We start from the raw sequence: 20682 nt of genomic DNA on the forward strand, positions 1-20682 counted from the left end.
GCTGGAACTGCAGGCAGCAGCTTTACCTCCTGTACCACAACACTAGCCCCATCTTGTCCCATCTTAAAATGAGTTGTTCACTGGTAATTGCTGAAGTCTCTGGAGCATTGTCCCCATAAACTTTTTATAAAGCAACCGTGATTTCACCATTCTTCCACCCAAGCTTACCATCAATTTGACATTTGCCCTTTCTTCACATTAGCAGAATTCATATTATTCTGATAGGGGCTATTTTCTTTTCCTTTTTTTTTTATTTTTTAAAGATTTATTTATTTATCTGAAAGTCAGAGGTACAGAGAGAGAGACTACTTCTGTCCACTTCATTCCCCAGGTGGCCACAATGGCTGGGCCTGGGCAAGGCTAAAGCCAAGAGCCAGGAGTTTGTTTCATCTGGGTCTCCCACCTGTGTGCAGGGGTCCAAGTACTTGGTTCACCCTCTGCTGCTTTTCCCAGGCATTAGCAGGAAGTTGGATTGGAAGTGGAGCAGCTGGGACACAAACCAGTGTCCATATGGGATGCTAGCATAGCAGGTAATGGCTTTAGGACCTATTTTCAGACTGGTGCCCTATCTTTCTTGGTGCCTTAAACGAGACCTTTTTCAGTCATGCTATATCAAGTCATTACTGGTTTATTTTATTTTATTATGTTATTATTATTATTTTATTCAACAAAGTATATCTTTAGGAATTTAAAAAATGGTTGCACAGCATTCCTTGTGAAAATGAAGACAGTAATTTGAAAAGGAACTTTATGGTATTTTGATACTTTATTTATTAAGAGTAAATCTATATCGAAATTCCTAAACTGTAAACAATAGGAAACTGAAATGTCAAAGGAAACACATTGGAGATCATACATATATAATAACCCTTACATTTTCTTATTGTATTCATATCATCAATGCATACTGTTTCAGCCAAATCGAATCCTCATTGAGGAGACAGTTTGGCATATATGGCCTTCTCTTTGTCTTTCTGTGCCTTTATCTTTTGTTTGACTTTCAGCAGTTCTTCCTGGAGAGCTTCGTCTTCTGGTGCTATCTCGGGGGCTTTCTTAAGATCAGCCAAATTATGATCTTATTCTTTTAGTCCTTGGTATCCTTGAACTCTGCAGAACAGTGCCTTGGTATTTGACGGGTCTGTTACCAGAGTCTCAAAACCACTGTAAATAGCTCCCTGCCAGTTTGACATCTTCAGTTTATAACCACCAATATTCAGTACACAGCTTCAAGCTATAGGTCGCAGCCTGGATCTACCTGCTTTCTCAGTACCAGCCTTTGAACCATCCATATAGCTTAAAGCTTTCGTATATTTTTTAATGGCCATCTTCCAGGTCTGAGATTTGAAAAAGTATTTGCAATGTTTTCTAAGTCTTTGTTACTATAGAATTTTATTGACATCCTTCAAATCTGTATCTGCATCCTCAGGGAAATCGGGGTGACTGTCACAGAGCCAGGTTTGGGGAAGATTCCCCAATCATCGCCTTCCTTCATTTCTCCGTATTCTGCAATAACACAGTATGTTATGGTATGTTTTTGTATGTTTTGGTATGTTTTTCACCTTTCACTTCCACATTTTCCAGCATCCTTGCCACACCTATTCCTTTAATTACTTGGCCAAATGCCATATTTCCGAGCCAAATCAGGAGTGGAACTGTTGGGATGAAGAACTGAGAGCCATTTGTGTTTCGGCCTGCATTTGCCATTCTCAATAAACCCTCCTGATCATGCTTATGATAGAAATTCTCATCTTCAGATTCTCACCATAACTGCTCTCTACTGTGTCCCATTCTGGCTTGAGGAGTCTACCCTGAATCATAAATTTCTTAATAATTCAGGGGAAAGGGCGTCCTTGGACATGGAGAGGTTTCCCGTTGTAGGTCCAATGCCTTTTTCTCCTCCACACAATGCATGAAAATTTTCTGCAGTTTTGGATACAATATCTGCAAACAGTTCTAAGATAATTCCACCAGCTAGCTCCTCTTCAATGTCCAGATCAAAAAGACGCGGGGGTTACTGGGGCTGGAGGGTTGGGGGACTGTGGGACATCTCCACTTGCAGAAGCACTTGGATGTACAGCCTGACACCTGGGCGCTGACATTCCCAGGCCTGCTCCAGTACCGGCTGATGGCAGCGCTTGGACGTACAGCCTGACACCTGGGCGCTGACATTCCCAGGCCTGCTCCAATACCGGCTGATGGCAGCGCCTGGTTTCTTCATGGCACTCATTTTCCAGGAACTTCTGAGACCTGTCATACTCCCGACAGCGCAGGTGGTCACTGGGGACTGAGGAGTGGTCTTTTAGGTTGGCACTTTCTCTCTCTCTTTTTTTTTTTTAACTTCATCAGTTAGATGCTTACTTTGCTTTAATTCTTTTGTATCATTAATGCAAACATCTTGGGGCCAGTGCTGTGGCAAAGTGGGTAAAGCTGCCATCTGCAGTGCTGGCATCCTGAATGGGCACTGGCTGCTACACTTTTTTTTCTTTTTTGCCAGGCAGAGTTAAACAGTGAGAGAGAGACACACAGAGAGAGTTATAGACAGTGAGAGAGAGACAGAACGATCTTCCTTCCGATGGTTCACTCCACTAATGGCCACCACAGCCGGCGCTGCGCCGATCTGAAGCCAGGAGCTGGTACTTCCTCCCGGTCTCCCATGAAGGTGCAGAGACTCAAGCACTCGGGCCATCCTCCACTGCCCTCCCGGGCCACAGCAGAGAGCTGGACTGGAAGAGGAGCAACTGGGACTAGTACCTGGTGCCCCAACCGGGACTAGAACTTGGGGTACGGGTGCCACAGGTGGAGGATTAGCCAAGTGAGCCACGGCGCCGGCCAAGGCTGCTCCACTTTCAATCCAGTTCCTTGCTAATGCTCTTGGAAAAGCAGCTGAAGATGGTTAGTGTACTTGGGCCCCTGCCCTGCAGAAGCTCCTGCCTCCTGGCTCCTAGCTTCAGATCAGCCCCGCTCCGGTTGTTGCGGCCATTTGGGGAGTAATCCAGCGGATGGAAGACTGCTCTCTCTCTCTCTCTCTCTCTCCTCCTCTGCCTCTCTCTGTAACTCTTTCAAATAAATAAACAAAATAAATCTTTTTTTAAAAATGCAAGCATCTTAGACACATGATTTTCTTTGCTCCTCAACACTGACTTCTTGGTTTGTTTCTTGGAGATCTTGCAGCTCTGAGACCTGAACTCTGTCTCAGAGGTCTCCTCTTCTCCGTCCCCTGCCCCTGCCATGCTGCAAGTTCTCTGCAGTCCACACTTCCTTCCTGTCTGGCTCAGTTTTTCACTTCCACGAGCTCAGGTTTGGCTGTCTTGCCGTATCCTCTCTGAGCTTTGCTTTGAATTTCCCCTTTTTCTTCTCTCTTTTTAAAAGAATTATTTATTTATTTGAAAGGCAGAGTTGCAGAGAAAGGGAGAGGTTGAAAGAGATCTTCCATCTTCTGGCTCACTCCCCTGGGTCTCCCAGGTGGGTGCAGGGCCCAAGCACTCGGGCCATCTTCCACTGCCTTCCCAGGACATCAGCAGGGAGCTGGGTAGGAAGTGGAGCAGCTGGGATTCCGTATGGGATGCCACGTCATACTTAGCACTGGCCCCTGAATTTCTCTCTTTTCTTATCTATGCTTCTCATTCCCTTTTTCTGAGAGAGGTGATTGCTCCTTTAGCTTTTCTAAATCAATGTTGATATGTTTGCTCACCCTGTTAACTTTTGCTGTCCTATTCTTGTCGCCTGCACTTTTGCAGAGCCCCTCAGCACATCCCTCTCTCTGTCGTCACTTTGCCTGGTGCCTTTGGATCATTGATCTTTTCATGAGTGAGTGCCTTCTGTAGGATCTGTGAGGGGCGTTGGCCAGGCCTCTGTCCCTGCTGGCAGGAGAGTGCGTTCAGCACAGGGCTTTGTGCGCGTGTCCTTCCGTTGTTGTTAGTCCCTGGCCAAGAAGCCACAGCACGGCCTCTTGCCTCCTCCGTGGAGCCAAAGTGCTTCCTGAGTTGATGCCAGTGGGCCCTGCCTTTATTCTTACAAGTGATGTGTGGGGAGTGCCTGCCACCACCCTGTGCACCTGCTGCTGTGTCCCAGGGGTGACGGCATTGTCCCTCGAGGCCTGTGCTTGTCTTGGAGACCTGAGCTTCTGTGGCCTGTCATGGCTGCTTGCATCTTTTCCTCTTGCCGAGACCTTCTCAGCCCCTGCAGTCTTTCTTCGTATACTGTGCTTTTGGATTTAAGATGTCTCTGAGTTCCTTTGAAGACCAAGTTTATGTTTTGGTTTTCATTCTCCTCCTTGCTTTGTGTGATTTCCTAGGAAGGAGAAGAGAGACATGGAGTCTCTCACTCACTGTGTGAAAGCCTGGCTTCTGGCCTTGATCTGTCGAAGGTGTCTGCCGCGTGTAGCAGGGTTGCAGAGCGCAGGCAGGGCTGCGTCTGGCCTGGTGGACATCTGGGCCCTGGCGGCAGGGGGCTGGAGAGGGCTGTCCTGGTCTCCTCTCTCCAGCACTGCGTTTGGCCGTGAATGGAAGATGTGGAGGGAGCGTCATGGGGAAACTGATTTCTTTTCAAAGGGAAAAGGGAGAGGTGAGTCTTTCCTGCTGAGGAGCAGGAGCCAGGAGGAGGAGACTTGGAAGAGCGGGGCTCAAGGGCTGGATGACTGGCTCAGGGGTGGCACAGGGGGGAGCCCCTCCTGGAAGGCGGGGCAGGTGCAGCTCTGCCTTCTCCAACAGCTTTAGCCTGGTGAGAGCAGGGCTGCTGATGGGGGAGCGTTTGGTAAAGAGCCATTGCCCGGGCACAGTTTGCTCCCTGGGGTGACTGGATACAGTCTGGAACGTCCCCAGGAGTTTTGTGTGGGAGTGCTGATGTTTGTACCTCCTCTAACTTGACATAAGAGCTCTGGCAAGTCTTTCTTGCCGTTTTCTTGAACTCTCAGCATTTCCAGTTGCTCTCACTGGTGTGGTCACACTGGGGATAGAGGTAGAACTATGGCTCTGTAAAAAAACACGCTGTGGACTTTCTTTGTGAGATTGTGAGCACGTGACCTGTGCTCTAACCTCTGCCACCACAACCTCTGGCTGCCTGCAGCTGGACTTGAGGTTGGGGTCTAGGTTCCTCTCGCCCATCAGCAGCTCTGCGACTGAGGCTGAGTCCCTGCAGCTCCCAGGTTCTCAGTCTCTTCGTCTGCTAAGCAGGGCTGACCACATCCCTCCTGCCTCCCTGCCAGCTCCAGGGAATTAGGGTGGTACCAGCGCAGACCGTATTAGGAGTGTTAGTCTATAAAACTCGATCTTCTTGAGGTAAGTGCTGTTGAAACACCTGGAAAACCATCTTTATGCATAGACTTAGGTCGTTCTAACATTAATTCAGTCAGAAAAGCAGAATTATAGATAGACGTTGAGATGAGATCTGCGCCAGAATGGCCAGAATTAAGCTCTTTCTGTCATTGTGTCCTGGAAAGATCTACATTTATGAGATTTCACTCATATCATTTGAAATATGTATTTTGGCTTTGTTTATAAGAATGATTTCCCTCTTCGGCTTGGTCAAAAGAAGTGTCTTCTTGTTTGGGGGACGGCAAGGGAGCGCCGTAGGCCAGCTCTTCTGAGGCTGCAGCACCCGGGGGAAGGCCGTGGTGCTCAGGCTTGTGTTCCCGCGCGCCCACCTACTCCCTCTCCAGGTGTGCTCTCCTGGCTCCAGCAGTTGCCCCCGCTCCATGTCTGTGTGTTCACTCCAGTCATGCCTGCATTCCTGAAGTGCCCTTCTTTATCAGCATAATAGCTACTAATGAATTTTACTTAGTGTGTGTGTGTGTGTTTTCTATTTTAAAGGGATGCCTTCTGACTGAAGTTGAGCCCACCGGTCCATTTTGATAAGGGTGCATTTGTTGTGATTTTGGTCTGGGCTGGTGTTTTAACACTTAGGCACCGTCTGGTCTTTTAATCTTTTCGAGTCTTTCCTCCACTCCCATAATAAGAGCCTAAGTGTCCGAGGTTGAGCTTTATGTCTCATGCCTCTTGGATACCTCTGTAGCACCTACTATGTGCAGCAGGTGCACAGTCAGCTGTTCACCACTGACCTGAGCACAGAGAAGTCCATTAATGTCAAAGAAGCATTCCTTTTCAGACAGGCCCTCTCGGGGGCCCCGTTTCTGGGGACCTCTGGGCTTTTCTCTTCTGGGCTGACTGCGGGTTCCTGCACTGAAGGTTTCGCTGCCCTGTCTGTTGGGGAGCCTCTCCAGGTTCTCTCTGCTGATGTGGGGCTCAGCCTTTGCGGCAGCTGAACCCTGGTCCTTCAGGGTAGCATGTGCTCCTCTTCATTAGAGTCACTTTTTGTGAGCCAGGGGGCTTTAAATCATAGAGTTCAGAGGTTCTCTGTCTTACTGATTTATACGGCAAATTTTATGCATGTGTGCGCACATGTTTGGCAGAGACTCTCTAGATTGATGAAGAATTCACTTGTTTTGCAAAAAAAAAAAAAAAAAATAGTCTAAGGCCCCCAAAATTGTCCCAGCAAGTTGGCAGAAGCAGGCATAAAAGTTCTTTGATGGGGCCGGCACTGTGGTGTAGTGGGTAAAAGCTGCCACCTACAGTACTGACATCCCTTAAGGGTGCTGGTTCAAATCCCAGCTGCTCCACTTCCAGCCCAGCTCCTTGCTAATGCACCTGGGAAAGCAGTGGAAGATGGACCAAGTGCTTTGGCCCCTGCACCCGCATGGGAGACCCAGAAGAAGCTCCTGGCTTCGGATGGACCCAGCTCCAGCCTTTGTCTCCATTTGGGAATGAATCAGCGGTTGGAAGATCTCTCTCTCTGAACTCTGCCTTTTAAATAAATACATAAATAAATAAACAAACAATTCTTTTTAAAGTACTGGGGCCAGTGCTGTGGTGTAGTAGGCTAAGTCTCTGCCTCCGGCACTGGCATCTCACATAGGTGCTAGTTTGTGTCCCAGCTGCTCTTCTTCTGATCCAGCTCCCTGCTAATGTGCCTGGGAAAGCAGTAGAAGATGGCCCAAATGCTTGGGCCCCTGTACCAAGTGTGGGAGACCCAGAAGAAGCTCTTGGATCCAGGCTTCGGATCAGCCCAGCTCTGACTGTTGCAGCCATTTGGGGAGTGAACCAGCAGATGGAAGACTTTTCTCTCTGTCTCTCCTTCTGTCTGTAACTCTACCTCTCAAATAAAGAAATAAATAAATCTAAAAAAAAGTACTTTGACTAATTGAATTGGCCAACTAGGTTTTTCCTCTCCAGATATCTAATAATATGAATACTGCTCTGGTCATATTTTTCTTAGTTTGTTTTATTGAAATGTGTTTTAGTAGTTGATGTCTTTGTGCTGCTGACTCTTATATCTTTTTTTTTTTTTTTTTTTTTTTTTTTTTGACAGGCAGAGTGGACAGTGAGAGAGAGAGACAGAGAGAAAGGTCTTCCTTTGCCGTTGGTTCACCCTCCGGCGCACCGCGCTGATCCGATGGCAGGAGCCAGGAACCAGGTGCTTTTCCTGGTCTCCCATGGGGTGCAGGGCCCAAGCACCTGGGCCATACTCCACTGCACTCCCTGGCCACAGCAGAGGGCTGGCCTGGAAGAGGGGCAACCGGGACAGAATCCGGCGCCCCGACCGGGACTAGAACCCGGTGTGCCGGCGCCGCTAGGTGGAAGATTAGCCTAGTGAGCCGCGGCGCCGGCCGACTCTTATATCTTATGGTTGTGTCTTCTAGGAGTAGTTCATGAAATTGTCACTGCTTTTTTTTTTTTGGTGGTGGACACCTAGAAGATCTCATTGTTTTGCTTTAGATGTGAATATCAAGTTAAAACTGGGCAGATTGAATGGTGAGGGACAGCTGTTAAGCTGTTTCTCTTACTCTGTTTTGAAAGGAATGGATCAAGAAATCAGGACAAAAGAATAGGAATCAGAGGTGTGAGATGAAGTTGGCAATACACGTTTCTAGCTCCACGAGGGACGGGAAACTGTGGACGGAGCAGCCCCGTTCAGTGAACTAAGGGAGGCCGTGCTGGTTTCTCGCTGCTGCCATGATGAATCACATCAACCTAGAGGCAGAAAGTTGCATTACCTAATAGTCCCTTGCAGAAGCCCAGTGTGGGTCTCAAGGGCTTAAAATCAGAGTCAGGTCGCTTTCTTTTTGGAAGTCCAGGGCAAAGGCTGTGTCCCTGGCTTTTCCAGTTCAGAAGCCCACATTTCTGTGTCCTGGACCCCTCATGCTTCTTCAGCCAGCACGGGCTGCCCGCCACGGCTGCCTGTGTCCTTCCCTCGCTGACCTACTCTGGTTCTCTTCCTCTTCTCTCTCATTAATCTCTCTCTCTCTATCCGTGTTCAGCAAAGTTTTTCTGATTCCCTCCCTCCCTCTTTCCTTCCTTCCCTCCCTCTGTCCCTCCCTCCTTTCTTCCTTCTCTCCTTACCTCCCTCCCTCCCTCCTTCTCTCCCTCTCTCTTTCTTTCTTCTTTTTCTTCTCCATTTTCTCCTCCTTCTTTATTTCTTTGAAAGGCAAAGTGACACAGAGAGGGAGAGAGATTACTTGAATTTCTATCTATTGGTTCACTCCCAGATGACCACCATGGCCAGGGCTGGGCCAGGCTGAAGCCAGGAGCCAGGGACTCCATGCAGGCCTCCCACATGAGTGTCAAGGGGTCCAAGCACTTGGACCACCTTCCTCTGCTCTTCCAGGTGCTAGCAGGGAGCTGGATCGAGTGTGGAGCATCCGGGACTCAAAGTGGCATTCTAATATGGGATTCTGATAGCACAAGCTGCGGCTTAACCTGCTGTGCCACAATGCCAGCCCCAGGTTTTCTGATTCCATGGATACAGGAGATTAAATAAATAATCCAGGCCAATCTCCCATCTCAGGGTGTTAACACTGTCACACCCAGGAAGGCTCTGCTACAGCAGGCAGCATGGGCCCAGGTTCTGGGGACTAGGAGTGGGCATTTTCAGTGGCCCATCCTGTGCCTGCCTCAGGCAGCACACTGTGAGCGACGGGACTTGTGCAGGTGCAATTCATGGCCGTACTAAAAGGGAGCTGGGTTTGCGTTTCTGAGCCTGAAGTTCTGTGCACAGCTCTGACACCAGTTGTGCAGCGTGTTCCCAGGATCAGGTTCATCACCTGAAATTCTCAATTTTGTCTCTGAATCACTGAACACATTTGGTCTATGCTGTCCAGATTTCCCTCTCAGAAATCCAGCAGTATCTGAGACTGTCGGTGGCTGTTAGCATTCAGCTGGGTCCTGCTCCAGGAATGGCCCCACCTAAACAGAGCCCTGGGCCCACAGTCACAGCCTGCATCCTGCCGCTGACCAGTGCGGGTGGATTGGGCTGGCGTAAGGGCCCAGCCGTCCTGGCCTAAGCTCTGAGTGACCGGCTCCAGAGCTCCCCATCAGATCAGCCCAGGCCTCCGTGGCAGGTACAGTGCCTTCAACCTCTCCTGCTGCCAGTCCTCCTTCCTTTGGCCTCTCTGCACAGGTCCCAAGAGCAGTGGCTGGAAAGGCCCCTGCACACGCGTCAGAGCCCTGGTACTTGTGTCTCAGAGTGTGAGCGTTCGAATCCTGTGCAGGCCCTCTCTGTGTGCAGTGATTTCTTCTGGTTTCTGAATGTACGGTTTTGACTGGCTTAGAACTGCCTGGGTTCTTTGTGGTTGTTGAATGTCAGATATTCTATGTGAGAGTTTTAGAACTTTGGGTATTGTCTTGCTCCTGAGGATGTACTGCTTCTGGCAGGAGGCTCGCTGGCCTGGGAGCACTGGCCTGCTCGGTCACCTTCAGAGAGGACGAGGACTGAGAAGACTTGCAGCTCCTGCCGGCCTGGTCCATGTGGTCCTGGTTCCCCTCTACTCCTGGGCTGCAGCCCTGTGGGTGGATGCTTTCCCGGCCCCTTCTCCTCGGGGAGCCCTGTGCCTGGGCTTTCTGCACCTGGCCCTCGGGCCTGTCTGCGCTGTCCACGCTCTCCCGATTGATGAGGTGCAGGGAGGTGGAGTGAGAGATCCTCTCAGTACTTCCTTCCTCTGGGCCCTTGGCAGTGTTTCTGTCTCCACTGGCGGTTCTCAGGCTGTGAGACAGCCCAGGTACGACTGAGTTCTGCTGGCTGTTCTCTGCACAGAAGTCGGTGTACACCACCTGTTCTGCCACTGTTGGAGGCCCATTTCTGCCGCACTGTTGAAGTTCAGTTGAACCCATCTCTCACTGCTGAAGCAATGCTGCATAAATAATTTGTATCCTTATTGTTTAATTTTTGTGCCCATTTGTATTTATTTCCATGTACAGACTTGAAGTGGAATTGTGTTAAAAGTATGCGAAAGTTGAAGTCTTTTATTTAAATTGTGTTGCAGACAGGCTGCACAGCTTGCCAGCCGTAGATGAGACAAAGCGCCTTTCCGATCTCTGTGGGTCCCACGTGCTCAGCGTGTCTGCCTTTCCTTCCCTCCTGCAGGCCCGGGCATTAACACCTCAAACTGCAGAGACAGACGCCATTCGGTTTTTGGTCGGGACGCAGTCTCTTAAATATGATAATCAGGTAACTATTTTTGACAAATGTATACATGTTAATTACTAAGCCTATTCCTAGTCATATAACCATTTTTTTGCTCTTGATTTTTAAAGTAACATTTAAGAAAAAAATTAATGCTACACAAAATAAAACTTTAATCATTGGATTAAATACATCTTTTCAAATCTAAGACCATTACCCGATTGTATGGGATGACTGAGTCCTCTAATTTAGACTCACTCTCCTCAGCATTCCTTTCATGGTTTGTTGGGTTTGTGGCCACATAGGTCTCCTGTGTGAGCCGTTGAGATGCAGTGTAGGCACGCAGTGCACCACCATCTCTCCTGGCTCCCAGCACTCTTCCTGGCCTAGCCTGGGTCCCAGTCCCAGTCTGCATGGAACTCCAGGATGTCCCTGCCAGCTGACCCAGGTGGGCTGACAGGATGTGGCCCATCTGCTGCACTGGCCATTGCAGGGGACACTCAGGAGGTCTGGATGCAGTTCACGCTGGCCACTACCCTGTGACCTTGAGCAAATGGATTGACCTTGCAGGACTTGTCACTGAAGTGGAGATGAAGATGCCTGCTTCCTCTCCCTCACAGAGAACACGATGATGGTGAAGGTGTGCACTGTCGTTGGGACTGAGCAGGATGCTCAAGGCCATGGAGCAGTGGCCCAGGCCCTCCCCAGTGAACCTGGCCACACCCGGGAATTGACAGGGAAAGAGCTGTGAGAGAATGTTCAGTGCTATGTAGGATTTGGTGTGATTGTCAGTGTCACATACTACCAAGGGGTTTAAAGCTGACATAGTTATTTTGGCAGTGAATTTGGTGATATGCTTGCATATCTACAGCTTTACAAGTAAATGTTTATGTTATTTAATCTGTAATTTCTGTATCCAAAACCTAGAGAAAACATTACACAGAAAGTATAATAATTATAATGGCACTTGTGATCATAAAAAACTAGAAGTAACCAGAACATCCAAATGTGCAAATTTTAGTTGAACAGTACAGAATTGGCACTTATCATGGCAGATTTCTCTCTTTTAGTCTGGTTGAATATGGTACGTCTTGTTGGATTTACTCACTGCTCTCATTAAAAGTTACAGATCCCTTCAGCGCGGTGTGCCGGCTCTCTCACTGTCCACTCTGCCTGTCAAAAAAAAAAAAAAGTTACAGATCCCTGTTAGACATCGCAGCTTAACCGTTAGGTGATTCAGTGGAATGTTAAAATTATACACATAATATGACCACTGTGACATGAAGAAAGCAAAGTACAAAATTGAGTCTCATCTTAGAATAAAGGCTTTTTGGGAAGGACATAGGAAACAGAAAATAGGGAAGAAACACTGGAAGGAAACAGAGCCAGCCAATCAGCCGGTGGTTCTGTCAGGTGGTAGGAATACCTGTGATGTTAACCGTTTTCCTTCCAGTTTTCTATTTCTGGAATGTGTGTGTAAGTATGTATGTGTGTTGCTTTTCTCCTGGGAAAAATGTGAGATAGGGATCGTTTATTTATACCATTAGTTCCCATGGCCACCCCAGGGGAGAGAGGACCGCCATGAAGCCAGTGAGCGCTTTGCGAGGCACTGCTTGAAGGAAATGAGTGAAGGAACGCCTGGGTGATGACAGCAGAGATGGGTGAGGCTGCATACCCTCTCTTCCATATGCAGTCCCCTGCCCCAGGGCCCCCGCCCCTCGTGTGGCCCCCAGGCTGGACGGAAGCCAGGAACCTAACTACTTGAACTAGCACTGCTGCCCCCCAGCATGTGCACTAGCCAGAAGCTAGAATTGGGAGCACAGCCAGACTTGACCCCAGGCCCCAATGTGGGATGCAGGCTTCCCGAATGGTGTCTTAACAACAGTGCCAAATACCCTCTCTAGCACTGTTTTTTAAACTTTCTGAGAACAAGGAAGAAATTATTAATGGAAGATGCTTACACATTTTTTCGTAGGGAAAACATTGATAAAAAGCAAAATTAGGGGCCACTGTTTGGGTAACATGTTGGGATGCCACCTGCAATGCCAGCATCCCATATGGGTGCCGTTCAAGTCCCAGCTGTTCCAGTTCTGATCTAGCTCATTGCTAATGTGCCTGGGAAAACAGTGGAGGATGGCCCAAGCCCTTGGACCCTGTCACCCATCTGGGAAACCTGGATGAAGCCCCTGGCTCCAGGCTTTGGCCTGGCCCAGCCCTGGCCACTGACCATTTGGGGAGTGAACCAGTAGATGGAAGATCTCTCTCTCTTTCCCTCTCTCTTTCTGTACCTCTGCCTCTCAAATAAATAATAAAAATCATAAAAAGGGGGCAGTGTGTAAAGCATGATTGTTATAACTAAAATTATGTGCAATGTAGTGCCAGTATTAAAGAATCAGTGCAAAGGGACATAATGTGTCCTAAGTCCATTTTGGAAGAAGAGAGAGTCCAGTGAATTGTTTTAAAGGCATGTCATAGTTCTCCTCCCCTCTCCCTGCCTTGGGAATTCCTGAAGTCACTCAGGTTGGCTTCATAGGATCCTTTTTTTAGAGTACAGAATATGTTTTATTATGCACCTTAACTTTACACATCTCTTATGCTTGCAAAGATTTAATTAGCAGTTTAATACAAAATAAAAGCACATACATAACTGTGATTCTCAGGCGCAAGCATGTGGGGGTGGAGAGGGGAGCCACATTCCTCCAGCACGTATTTGATGAACATGCAGTCCCCTGGTGCCGCTTCCTTTTTGGTCACATCTTTCTGTGGTGGGCAGCTTTAGGAGGGATGCTAGGGCTGATCGCAGCAGTTGTTTAAGACAGAAAGGGCTGCCATTCACCCTCCTAACAGCACAGTGCGTGGGGGTCCCAGGGTCCACAGCTCTAAGCGCACTTCTCAGTGAGGTGTATGGGTCTTAACAATCCTGATTCCCAGAATACACATCATCTGTTCTTGGATCTAGGGCAAAAGACATCTCATATTGAATGAGAGATATTTATCCTTTTTTTAAAGATTTATTTTAAAGTCAGAGTTACACACAGAGAGAAAGAGAGGCAGAAAGAGAGAGAGAGAGAGAGAGAGAGAGAGAGAAGGGTCTTCCATCTGATGGTTCACTCCCTAATTGGCTGCAATGGCTGGAGCTGTGCTGATCCGAAGCCAAGATCCAGGAGCTTCTTCTGGGTCTCCCACGCGGGTGTAGGGGCCCAAGGACCTGGGCCATCTTCTACTGCTTTCCCAGGCCATAGCAGGGAGCTGGATTGGAACTGGAGCAGCCGGGTCTTGAACCAGCGCCCGTATAGAATGCTGGTGCTTCAGACCAGGGCGTTAACCCACTGTGCCACAGCGCCGGCCCCAAGATGTTTATCCTTAACAGTTACTCTTGTCCAGAAACCACTTCTCTGATGCTGAGGAAGGCTGTGTCTCACTTAAGTTCTAACAAGCGTGTGAAGTCATTCTAGATTGAACAATACATATGGTGTGGTGAGAAGGGCCAGGCATGTGGGGCACAGAGGCTGCAGGCAGCACTGTCAGCCCCTTGCACTGAAGGTGTGGGTCCTCTCACACAGCTGCTCTCATGTGGACACATACAGTTTCCATGCACATTATGTGCATGTTTCCTTGTCCTCACACATGAAGTACCTGTCTCACCTCACATGTGAACACATTTCATCACACATGATGTGTGCGTATCTCTACATGTAATATGACTCTTCTCACCAACAACATGTTTCCATGTCCCAGTCCTCTCTATGTTCCTGTTCTGCAGTTCTGACTTTCTGTGTCACAGTCCTCTCAGTGCTACCATCTCATAGTAGTACTCATACTGCCATATCACAGTAATCACACTACCATCTTAGCAGTGTTCACACTATCATCTTATAGAAGTGTTCACACTATCTTACAGCAGTGCTCACACCACCATCTCTCAGCAGTATTCACACTATCATCTCACAGCAGTTTCACACTATCATCTTGTAGCAGTGTTCACACTGTCTTACAGCAGTGCTCACACCATCATCTCACAGGAGTATTCACACTGCCATCTCACAGCAATGTTCCCACCACCATCTCACAGCAGTGCTCACACCACCATTTCAGCAGTATTCACACCACCATCTCACAGCGGTGTTCACACCACCATTTCAGCAGTATTCACACTGCCATCTCACAGCAGTATTCACACTGCCATCTCACTGCAGTGTTCACACCACCATCTCACAGCAGTTTCGTGCAGGTTGTTTGCAGGCCTTTTTTGAGAACCTGTTGGGACCCACAGTTGGAAACTCTGCAGTGTACCGATGTGGTACCCATTGAAACCAGACTTGTCCCATCTGCCTTCCCCGGGCGCTCACATCTGACTGAGAGGCGCTCCTGCTATAGGCTGATGGTGACATGATCAGGGCTCATTCTGCATTTGTTGCTCAGGTGATGGAGCAGGTGTAGTTTCCCTACCTTTAAACAGTTGAGGACATTGGGCTTGAGTGGTTTAATTTTTCTCGGAGGTCGTGCAGTTTGTGTGTGGTGTTATTGGGACTGAGGCCTGTGAGCACACTCTGTCCCCCCCACTGTCTTATCTGAGTCTGCAGTTGAGCTGTCACGCGTGCTGTGCCGCTGCTTGTGGTCCTGAGACGGCACGTGCACTTTGTGCAGGCTTACCTGTAAACCGTGCCCATGCACTGCTGCTGGAAGTGCCCCTGTGGGATGAGGTATTGCAAGAACCCGTCGCTGCGTGCAGCCTGCACTGTGCCCCGTGTGAGCGGTTGAGCTGTGTGCGTGGAGCAGACGGGGCAGGGGGAGGGTGCTGTGAGAGGTCAGACTGGCTGTGTCTGGCAGCGCCTGGTGCCACGCCTGTGACACCCCAGCTGTGAGGCCCCTGCCTCTGCCCCTCCCGTCCTGGGGCTGCTGCTGGTAAGGGTGCATGGCCCGTGGTTCTGCCTCAGCCTGGCAGCTCCTCCCAGGCAGTCATGAATTCCCTAGCAAAGGCCTTGGCCTCAGTCATTCCCCTCGCTCCGGCAGCGCTGGCTCTGAGGATATCCCGAGCTGTCACAGTCCTGAGGGGGAGGAGCCTCTTCCTGTTGCATCTCCGAGTCCTGGGCAGGTGTCTCTGTCCCTGCTGGAGGACAGTGGAGTTAGTCTTGGAGGTGTGCACTCTGGCACGTGGCTGACACAGGAACTGGGGTTTCTATCGGAGGAGTTTTGTTTACTGCTTCTGCAGGGTGCATCCCAGATTTTCCTCGTGTCCTGGCGACCCCCATTTTTGTGTAGCTAGTGGTGAGTGTTAACCTTCCTTCTGGAAACATGTGGCTGAGCCCAGGTGACCTGGAGCACAGGGTTTGTCCTCTTCTAGCACTGCCCAGCTAGTTTAGGGTCCTGGTCAGTGAAAAGGCAGAAGTCTCCCAAGGGACGACAAAGCAACTGCCTGCTTTCCCTGGGCACCTGTCTCTGCTTACATTTCCAGCCCTGGCTCTGTGGTTCTGCTTGTGCTTTGACTGACACTAGCTGTGTCCATGCACCTCCCCTGCCTGTGAGTCCTCACCTTGGCTGTCCTCCAAGTTTCCTGGGTGCTTTGTACAAACTCAAGTTCCCAGCTGCACAGCCAGACTGAATCTTAGGGTCTTCCCCCTCTCTCTTTCTGCCTTTTCCTCCTCTTCCCAACTCCTGCTCTTCCTCTTCTTGGTCCCTTCCCCTCCCTTAAGGATAAAAGGACTGTTGCCCTGGGCAACTGGAGCATCCCAAGGTGGCCTGTCCTGCAGGGAAACCCTATCCAGGTGTGGGGACCCAGTTTTCTGCCATACAAAATCATCACTTAAAAATTAGCCTGCTATAGATTTATAGCCCACCTGTTGTTGCCTTAGCAATGCCAGATTTTGTGGGATTTATAGCCCACGGGCCGGTGTTGCCATCCTTCCAGAGGCTTGAATTCTGTTACCAAGAGCCTTGCCGCTCTTCTTTTTGCCAGTGTGGGTTCTTACCACAGGGCCCTGTGCTGTCCGTGTGCTTGCGTGCTCTGCCGCACTGCGGGGCCCTGCGCTGTCCGTGTGCTCGCGTACTCTGCCACACTGCGGGGCCCTGTGCTGTCCGTGTGCTCACGTGCTCTGCCGCACTGTGGGGCCCTGTGCTGTCCGTGTGCTCGCGTACTCTGCCACACTGCGGGGCCCTGTGCTGTCCATGTGCTCGTGTGCTCTGCCGCACTGCGGGCCCTGTGCTGTCCGTGTGCTCGCGTGCTCTGCCGCACTGTGGGGCCCTGTGCTGTCCGTGTGCTCACGTGCTCTGCCGCACCGTGGAGCCCTGTGCTGTCCGTGTGCTCGCGTGCTCTGCCACACCGTGGAGCCCTGTGCTGTCCGTGTGCTCGCGTGCTCTGCCGCACCGCGGGGCCCTGTGCTGTCCGTGTGCTCGCGTGCTCTGCCGCACCGCGGGGCCCTGTGCTGTCCGTGTGCTCGCGTGCTCTGCCGCACCGCGGGGCCCTGTGCTGTCCGTGTGCTCGCGTGCTCTGCCGCACCGCGGGGCCCTGTGCTGTCCGTGTGCTCGCGTGCTCTGCCACACTGCGGGGCCCTGTGCTGTCCTTGTGCTCATGTGCTCTGCCACACTGCGGGGCCCTGTGTTGTCCATGTGCTCACGTGCTCTGCCACACTGCGGGGCCCTGTGTTGTCCGTGTGCTCGCGTGCTCTGCCACACTGCAGGGCCCTGTGTTGTCTGTGTGCTCGCGTGCTCTGCCACACTGCGGGGCCCTGTGCTGTCCGTGTGCTCACATGCTCTGCCGCACTGTGGGGCCCTGTGCTGTCCGTGTGCTCACGTGCTCTGCCGCACTGTGGGGCCCTGTGCTGTCCGTGTGCTCGCGTGCTCTGCCGCTCTGCAGGCTTCTTCAGGAGGTTCTTTCAAGCTTGCAGACAGGTCTAAGAGTTAAAGACCTGGTCTTCCGCTGCTTCCTCGCAGCCTCTTTGAAGACGGTTTGCCTCCCAGGCCTGTCGGCATTCCTGGCTAACCTCCGGCGCGTTCTGCGGTTGAGGGGCAAAGTTCATGATTCTCTGTGCAGGGTTTTTGAATCCTCCCCTTGCCTCCAGGTGGCCCTGCTGTCATCTTCCTGTGAAGTCCCTCCCATGCCACCCCCACGTTCTCAGCTGGGCGGTGAGTGCCTTCCCTTCTTGGCTGCGGTCTTTGTGTGCCCGGCCCCTCAGCAGAGGCCCCCTGTTGTAGGTCCAGCTATTTCTCCTCTGCGCTTGTTTTTCTCCATGGTACTTCCACACCCGTCCACCCCTCACGTGTGTGGTGCGTGTTTGGAGGACCGACAGCTGTTTATGGTTGTGACCTGCTGATGCTGTCCTTTGAGGGGTGGATTTTAAGGAAGGCCATAACCCCATATAATCATTAGTTCTAATGCTACAAGAGTACTCATTTTTCACAGGGAAATCTGAGGTTATCCCATGACATTTTCAGACAATAAATGACATTTCTTTCAGTCTGAAAGAGAAACATAACTAGGAACCCCAGGCCTGGCATCCAGTTCCATGTTTTTTGCTACAATGAAATCCTGCAGATCTTTGCTTTAGATTTCAGGAAGAACTGGGTCAGAACCCAGTGTTGCTCTGTCCCCTGGAGTCCTGAGGAGTAAATGCAGTAGGCCCTTCATGGACCCTCCGGAGTTGCAGCCCTCAGCCCGGGTGTGGTGTAGCTGGGGCCCAGCAGGGTCTCTTCCTGGTAAGAAAACCTGCTGGGAAAAACACATGGGGACTTTGCTTCTCTGGTTTTTTCCAGCAGGCCTTTCCGTGAGGGTTCCCGAAGCATTTCTCCAGGACGTTGGGAGTGGTGGGCTGTGTTTCCTTGGAATCCTGTGCCTAGAACAGTTCAGGTAGCCCTGGTAAAGATGGAGGCAGCCTAGAGTCCCTTCCACCACAGTTCCTGTCTTTCTCGACTCTGTTGTACTCTTTGCTATCTGAGAATCCTGGTCTCCCGCGTCTGTTATGCCCCATGACTATTTGTTTTTAAGCTGCAGAGTTTAGTCATGTCTTTCTAATTTCGTACTTGTATCCAGAAGTGTGATTGTCCAGGGACTGTTGGTGGTGTGCAGTGGTGTGGTTCAGTTCTGGTGTTGCCTCGTCCTTGACCCCTGCTGTAGATGAGCTGTCATCTTGCCCACTATTCCGTGGAGCACCTCTCTGTGCACAGGGAGATCCTTGAATGTGGGATTCTCCATGTCCCAGGCTGTTAATCCTGGACCTGTGTGCTCAAGTACGGAGTATTAATGGGGACAGGCAGACAGCATCCAGACCATGGGCCTAGGAAGCCTTGGGAAATGTGTCACACACGTCATAATCCCATTGCTTTTCATTTAAATTCCTAACTAAAGGACCCCACGTGTTTCCCTTAGACAAAGGGCTCCCCAAATTCACACAGTGCTGAAGTGGAAGCCCAGGAGGCGCTGGTGGTTTGCCCAGGGCGGCACAGCCCGTTGGTGGCAGATCCAAACTGGAGCCCGGGCCTGCTGGCTCAGGGGTCACTGTTGTGTCAGCCTCTCATGCTGCAGGGAGACGAGATGCAGCAGGGTCCCTCCCTGCTGTCAGCGTCACAGACGTCCCTGGGAGTAAAGAAATGGGGTCCATGAGACGAGCAGAACGCCTGCTCTCCCCCAGCTCTCACCCCGGCCACATTGTGTGTGGTTGTCAGGATGGTCCACATTCCAGGACCTCCCTGTGCCCAGTGAGAGTGCTCCTGGGAGCAGTGGACAAGTGGAGGCTCCTTGGCAACAGTGGACAAGGACACAGTGGGGGCTGCGGGCAGGGGGAGTTAATGGTGGGTAGTGGGGCCAAGTGTTCCTGGAGTCAGGGCAGGAACCAACGGCTGCAGCCCATGGCTGGAGGACCTCTTGCCTGGGGGGAGGCCATTCGATCCTTAACTGTCCCATGTAGGTGGCTTTTGGTTTTTCATCCGTGGTCCTTTCCTTGTCATCTCCCCGCCTCTTCCCAGTTGTGCCTGGCCCTGCCCTCTGCAGCCAGTTCTTGCTGTGCACGTGCAGCTCTTGTCCAAGCCGGGGTTCTTCAGGAAGTGAGGGGGCGCTAGACCATCTTTACGGGCCCCTAATCAACTTCATATCTTAAGTGTTTATTTGCTTGTCTATGGCCTTAGCCCAGCACTGGTAAATTTAGCTTGGAATGTTTTAATAATGTGCCTCAAGTTATATGAGCTTGACCTTCATTATGCACCGCTAAGACCTGTAAAAACCAGAATTCAGCGTGGTCTTTAAGCACTGGCTACGTTGTTCCCACCTTGTTGTTCCCGACCTGCTCAGCCGTTACAAATCAGCGATTCACTTGTTTATGTAACTGGCTGTAACTGCGTCTGTTTTTCAGCCAGGCATTGCTGTGTCCTCCCCATGAGCTGGGCGGCAGGGTAGTGCCCGGAGAAGAGAGCTGAGGTCAAGGCTGTTGCTCGCTGCTGCCCGCGGAGGCACCCTGGCAGGTGGAGGGGACGTCCCCCGGCGTGGTGTGGGCCGCAGCCTGTGCCCCTCCTCAGGGCTCCTGTAAGCCCTGGCTTGTACTGAGTGAGCCTCAGCAGCAGCTCCTGGAGGGCATGGTTATGGCTGCCTCGTCATCAGGGCTGCAGCACTCAGCTCGGCACCTGTCCCTACCCAGTGTGTTCCTCTTAATGTCTCGCCGAGGGGTGGGCTGTGGGCTTTGGGTTTGTCTATGGATTTATGAAACAAGGGGAGGTGGAGGAACCTGAGTGGCTCCTCTAGCTGAGCAGGCAAGTGGAGGCGGCCCTGTTGGAGGGTGTCGCGTTAGCAGAGCCCACGTCTCTGCAGCCAGTGTGTGGCTGACCCCGCGTGTGGTGGAGAAGAGAGTGGATTTGAAGGGCAGCATATTCAGGTCACGCAGCAGGGCCGGCGTGGGAAGCATTTGTTTCGTGTCTTCTTACGCAAGAGGGCATGGGGAGGCGGTGAGAAGAGAGGCCAGCACTGTGGAGGCGGGAGACAGGAGAATCTGTCAGACACAGGGGGCTGGAGAGGCCAGGGGCCCAGGAAGGGGGCCCAGCCAGACAGAGGCAGCTGCTGTGTGGGGTTCCTGCCAGTCCGGCTGCTGATGCAGTAGTGTGTTTCAGAGATGTGGCAAAACAGTACATTAACTGCAAGCTGGTTTTCAGTGTTAATGGATTTCCTGGTAAGTAGGAAGTGTGTTGAATACAGAGGAAAAGAACTCCCAAGCACCAGCAGAATCATTTCTGACTTTGTATGTTGCCTTT

The 20682-nt window shown here is 50.9% G+C and overlaps 1 protein-coding gene and 1 pseudogene across 11 annotated transcripts in view; one reads left to right on the top strand and one right to left on the bottom strand.

Annotated features, from left to right (window-relative positions):
• Positions 1 to 20682, top strand: part of EIPR1 (EARP complex and GARP complex interacting protein 1) — a 123245-nt gene that overhangs the window by 5398 nt on the left and 97165 nt on the right. For 8 of the 11 annotated variants that reach the window (XM_051833299.3, XM_089327868.1, XM_089327873.1 and 5 more), the window contains exon 2: positions 10414 to 10497. The exons of 2 other annotated variants lie outside the window; for them this stretch is intronic. In XM_051833299.3, coding sequence (XP_051689259.3) covers positions 10414 to 10497 — 84 coding nt within the window. Of the gene's footprint in view, positions 1 to 10312; positions 10498 to 20682 lie in introns of all 11 variants that reach the window. One more of the 11 variants, XM_089327869.1, reaches the window with a different exon arrangement.
• LOC100347532 (peptidyl-prolyl cis-trans isomerase D pseudogene) lies at positions 775 to 2002 on the bottom strand (annotated as a pseudogene).

This window comes from Oryctolagus cuniculus, chromosome 2 (genome assembly GCF_051225735.1).
Source record: "Oryctolagus cuniculus isolate XC-2025 breed Fujian yellow rabbit chromosome 2, ASM5122573v1, whole genome shotgun sequence".
Classification (NCBI taxonomy): domain Eukaryota; kingdom Metazoa; phylum Chordata; class Mammalia; order Lagomorpha; family Leporidae; genus Oryctolagus; species Oryctolagus cuniculus.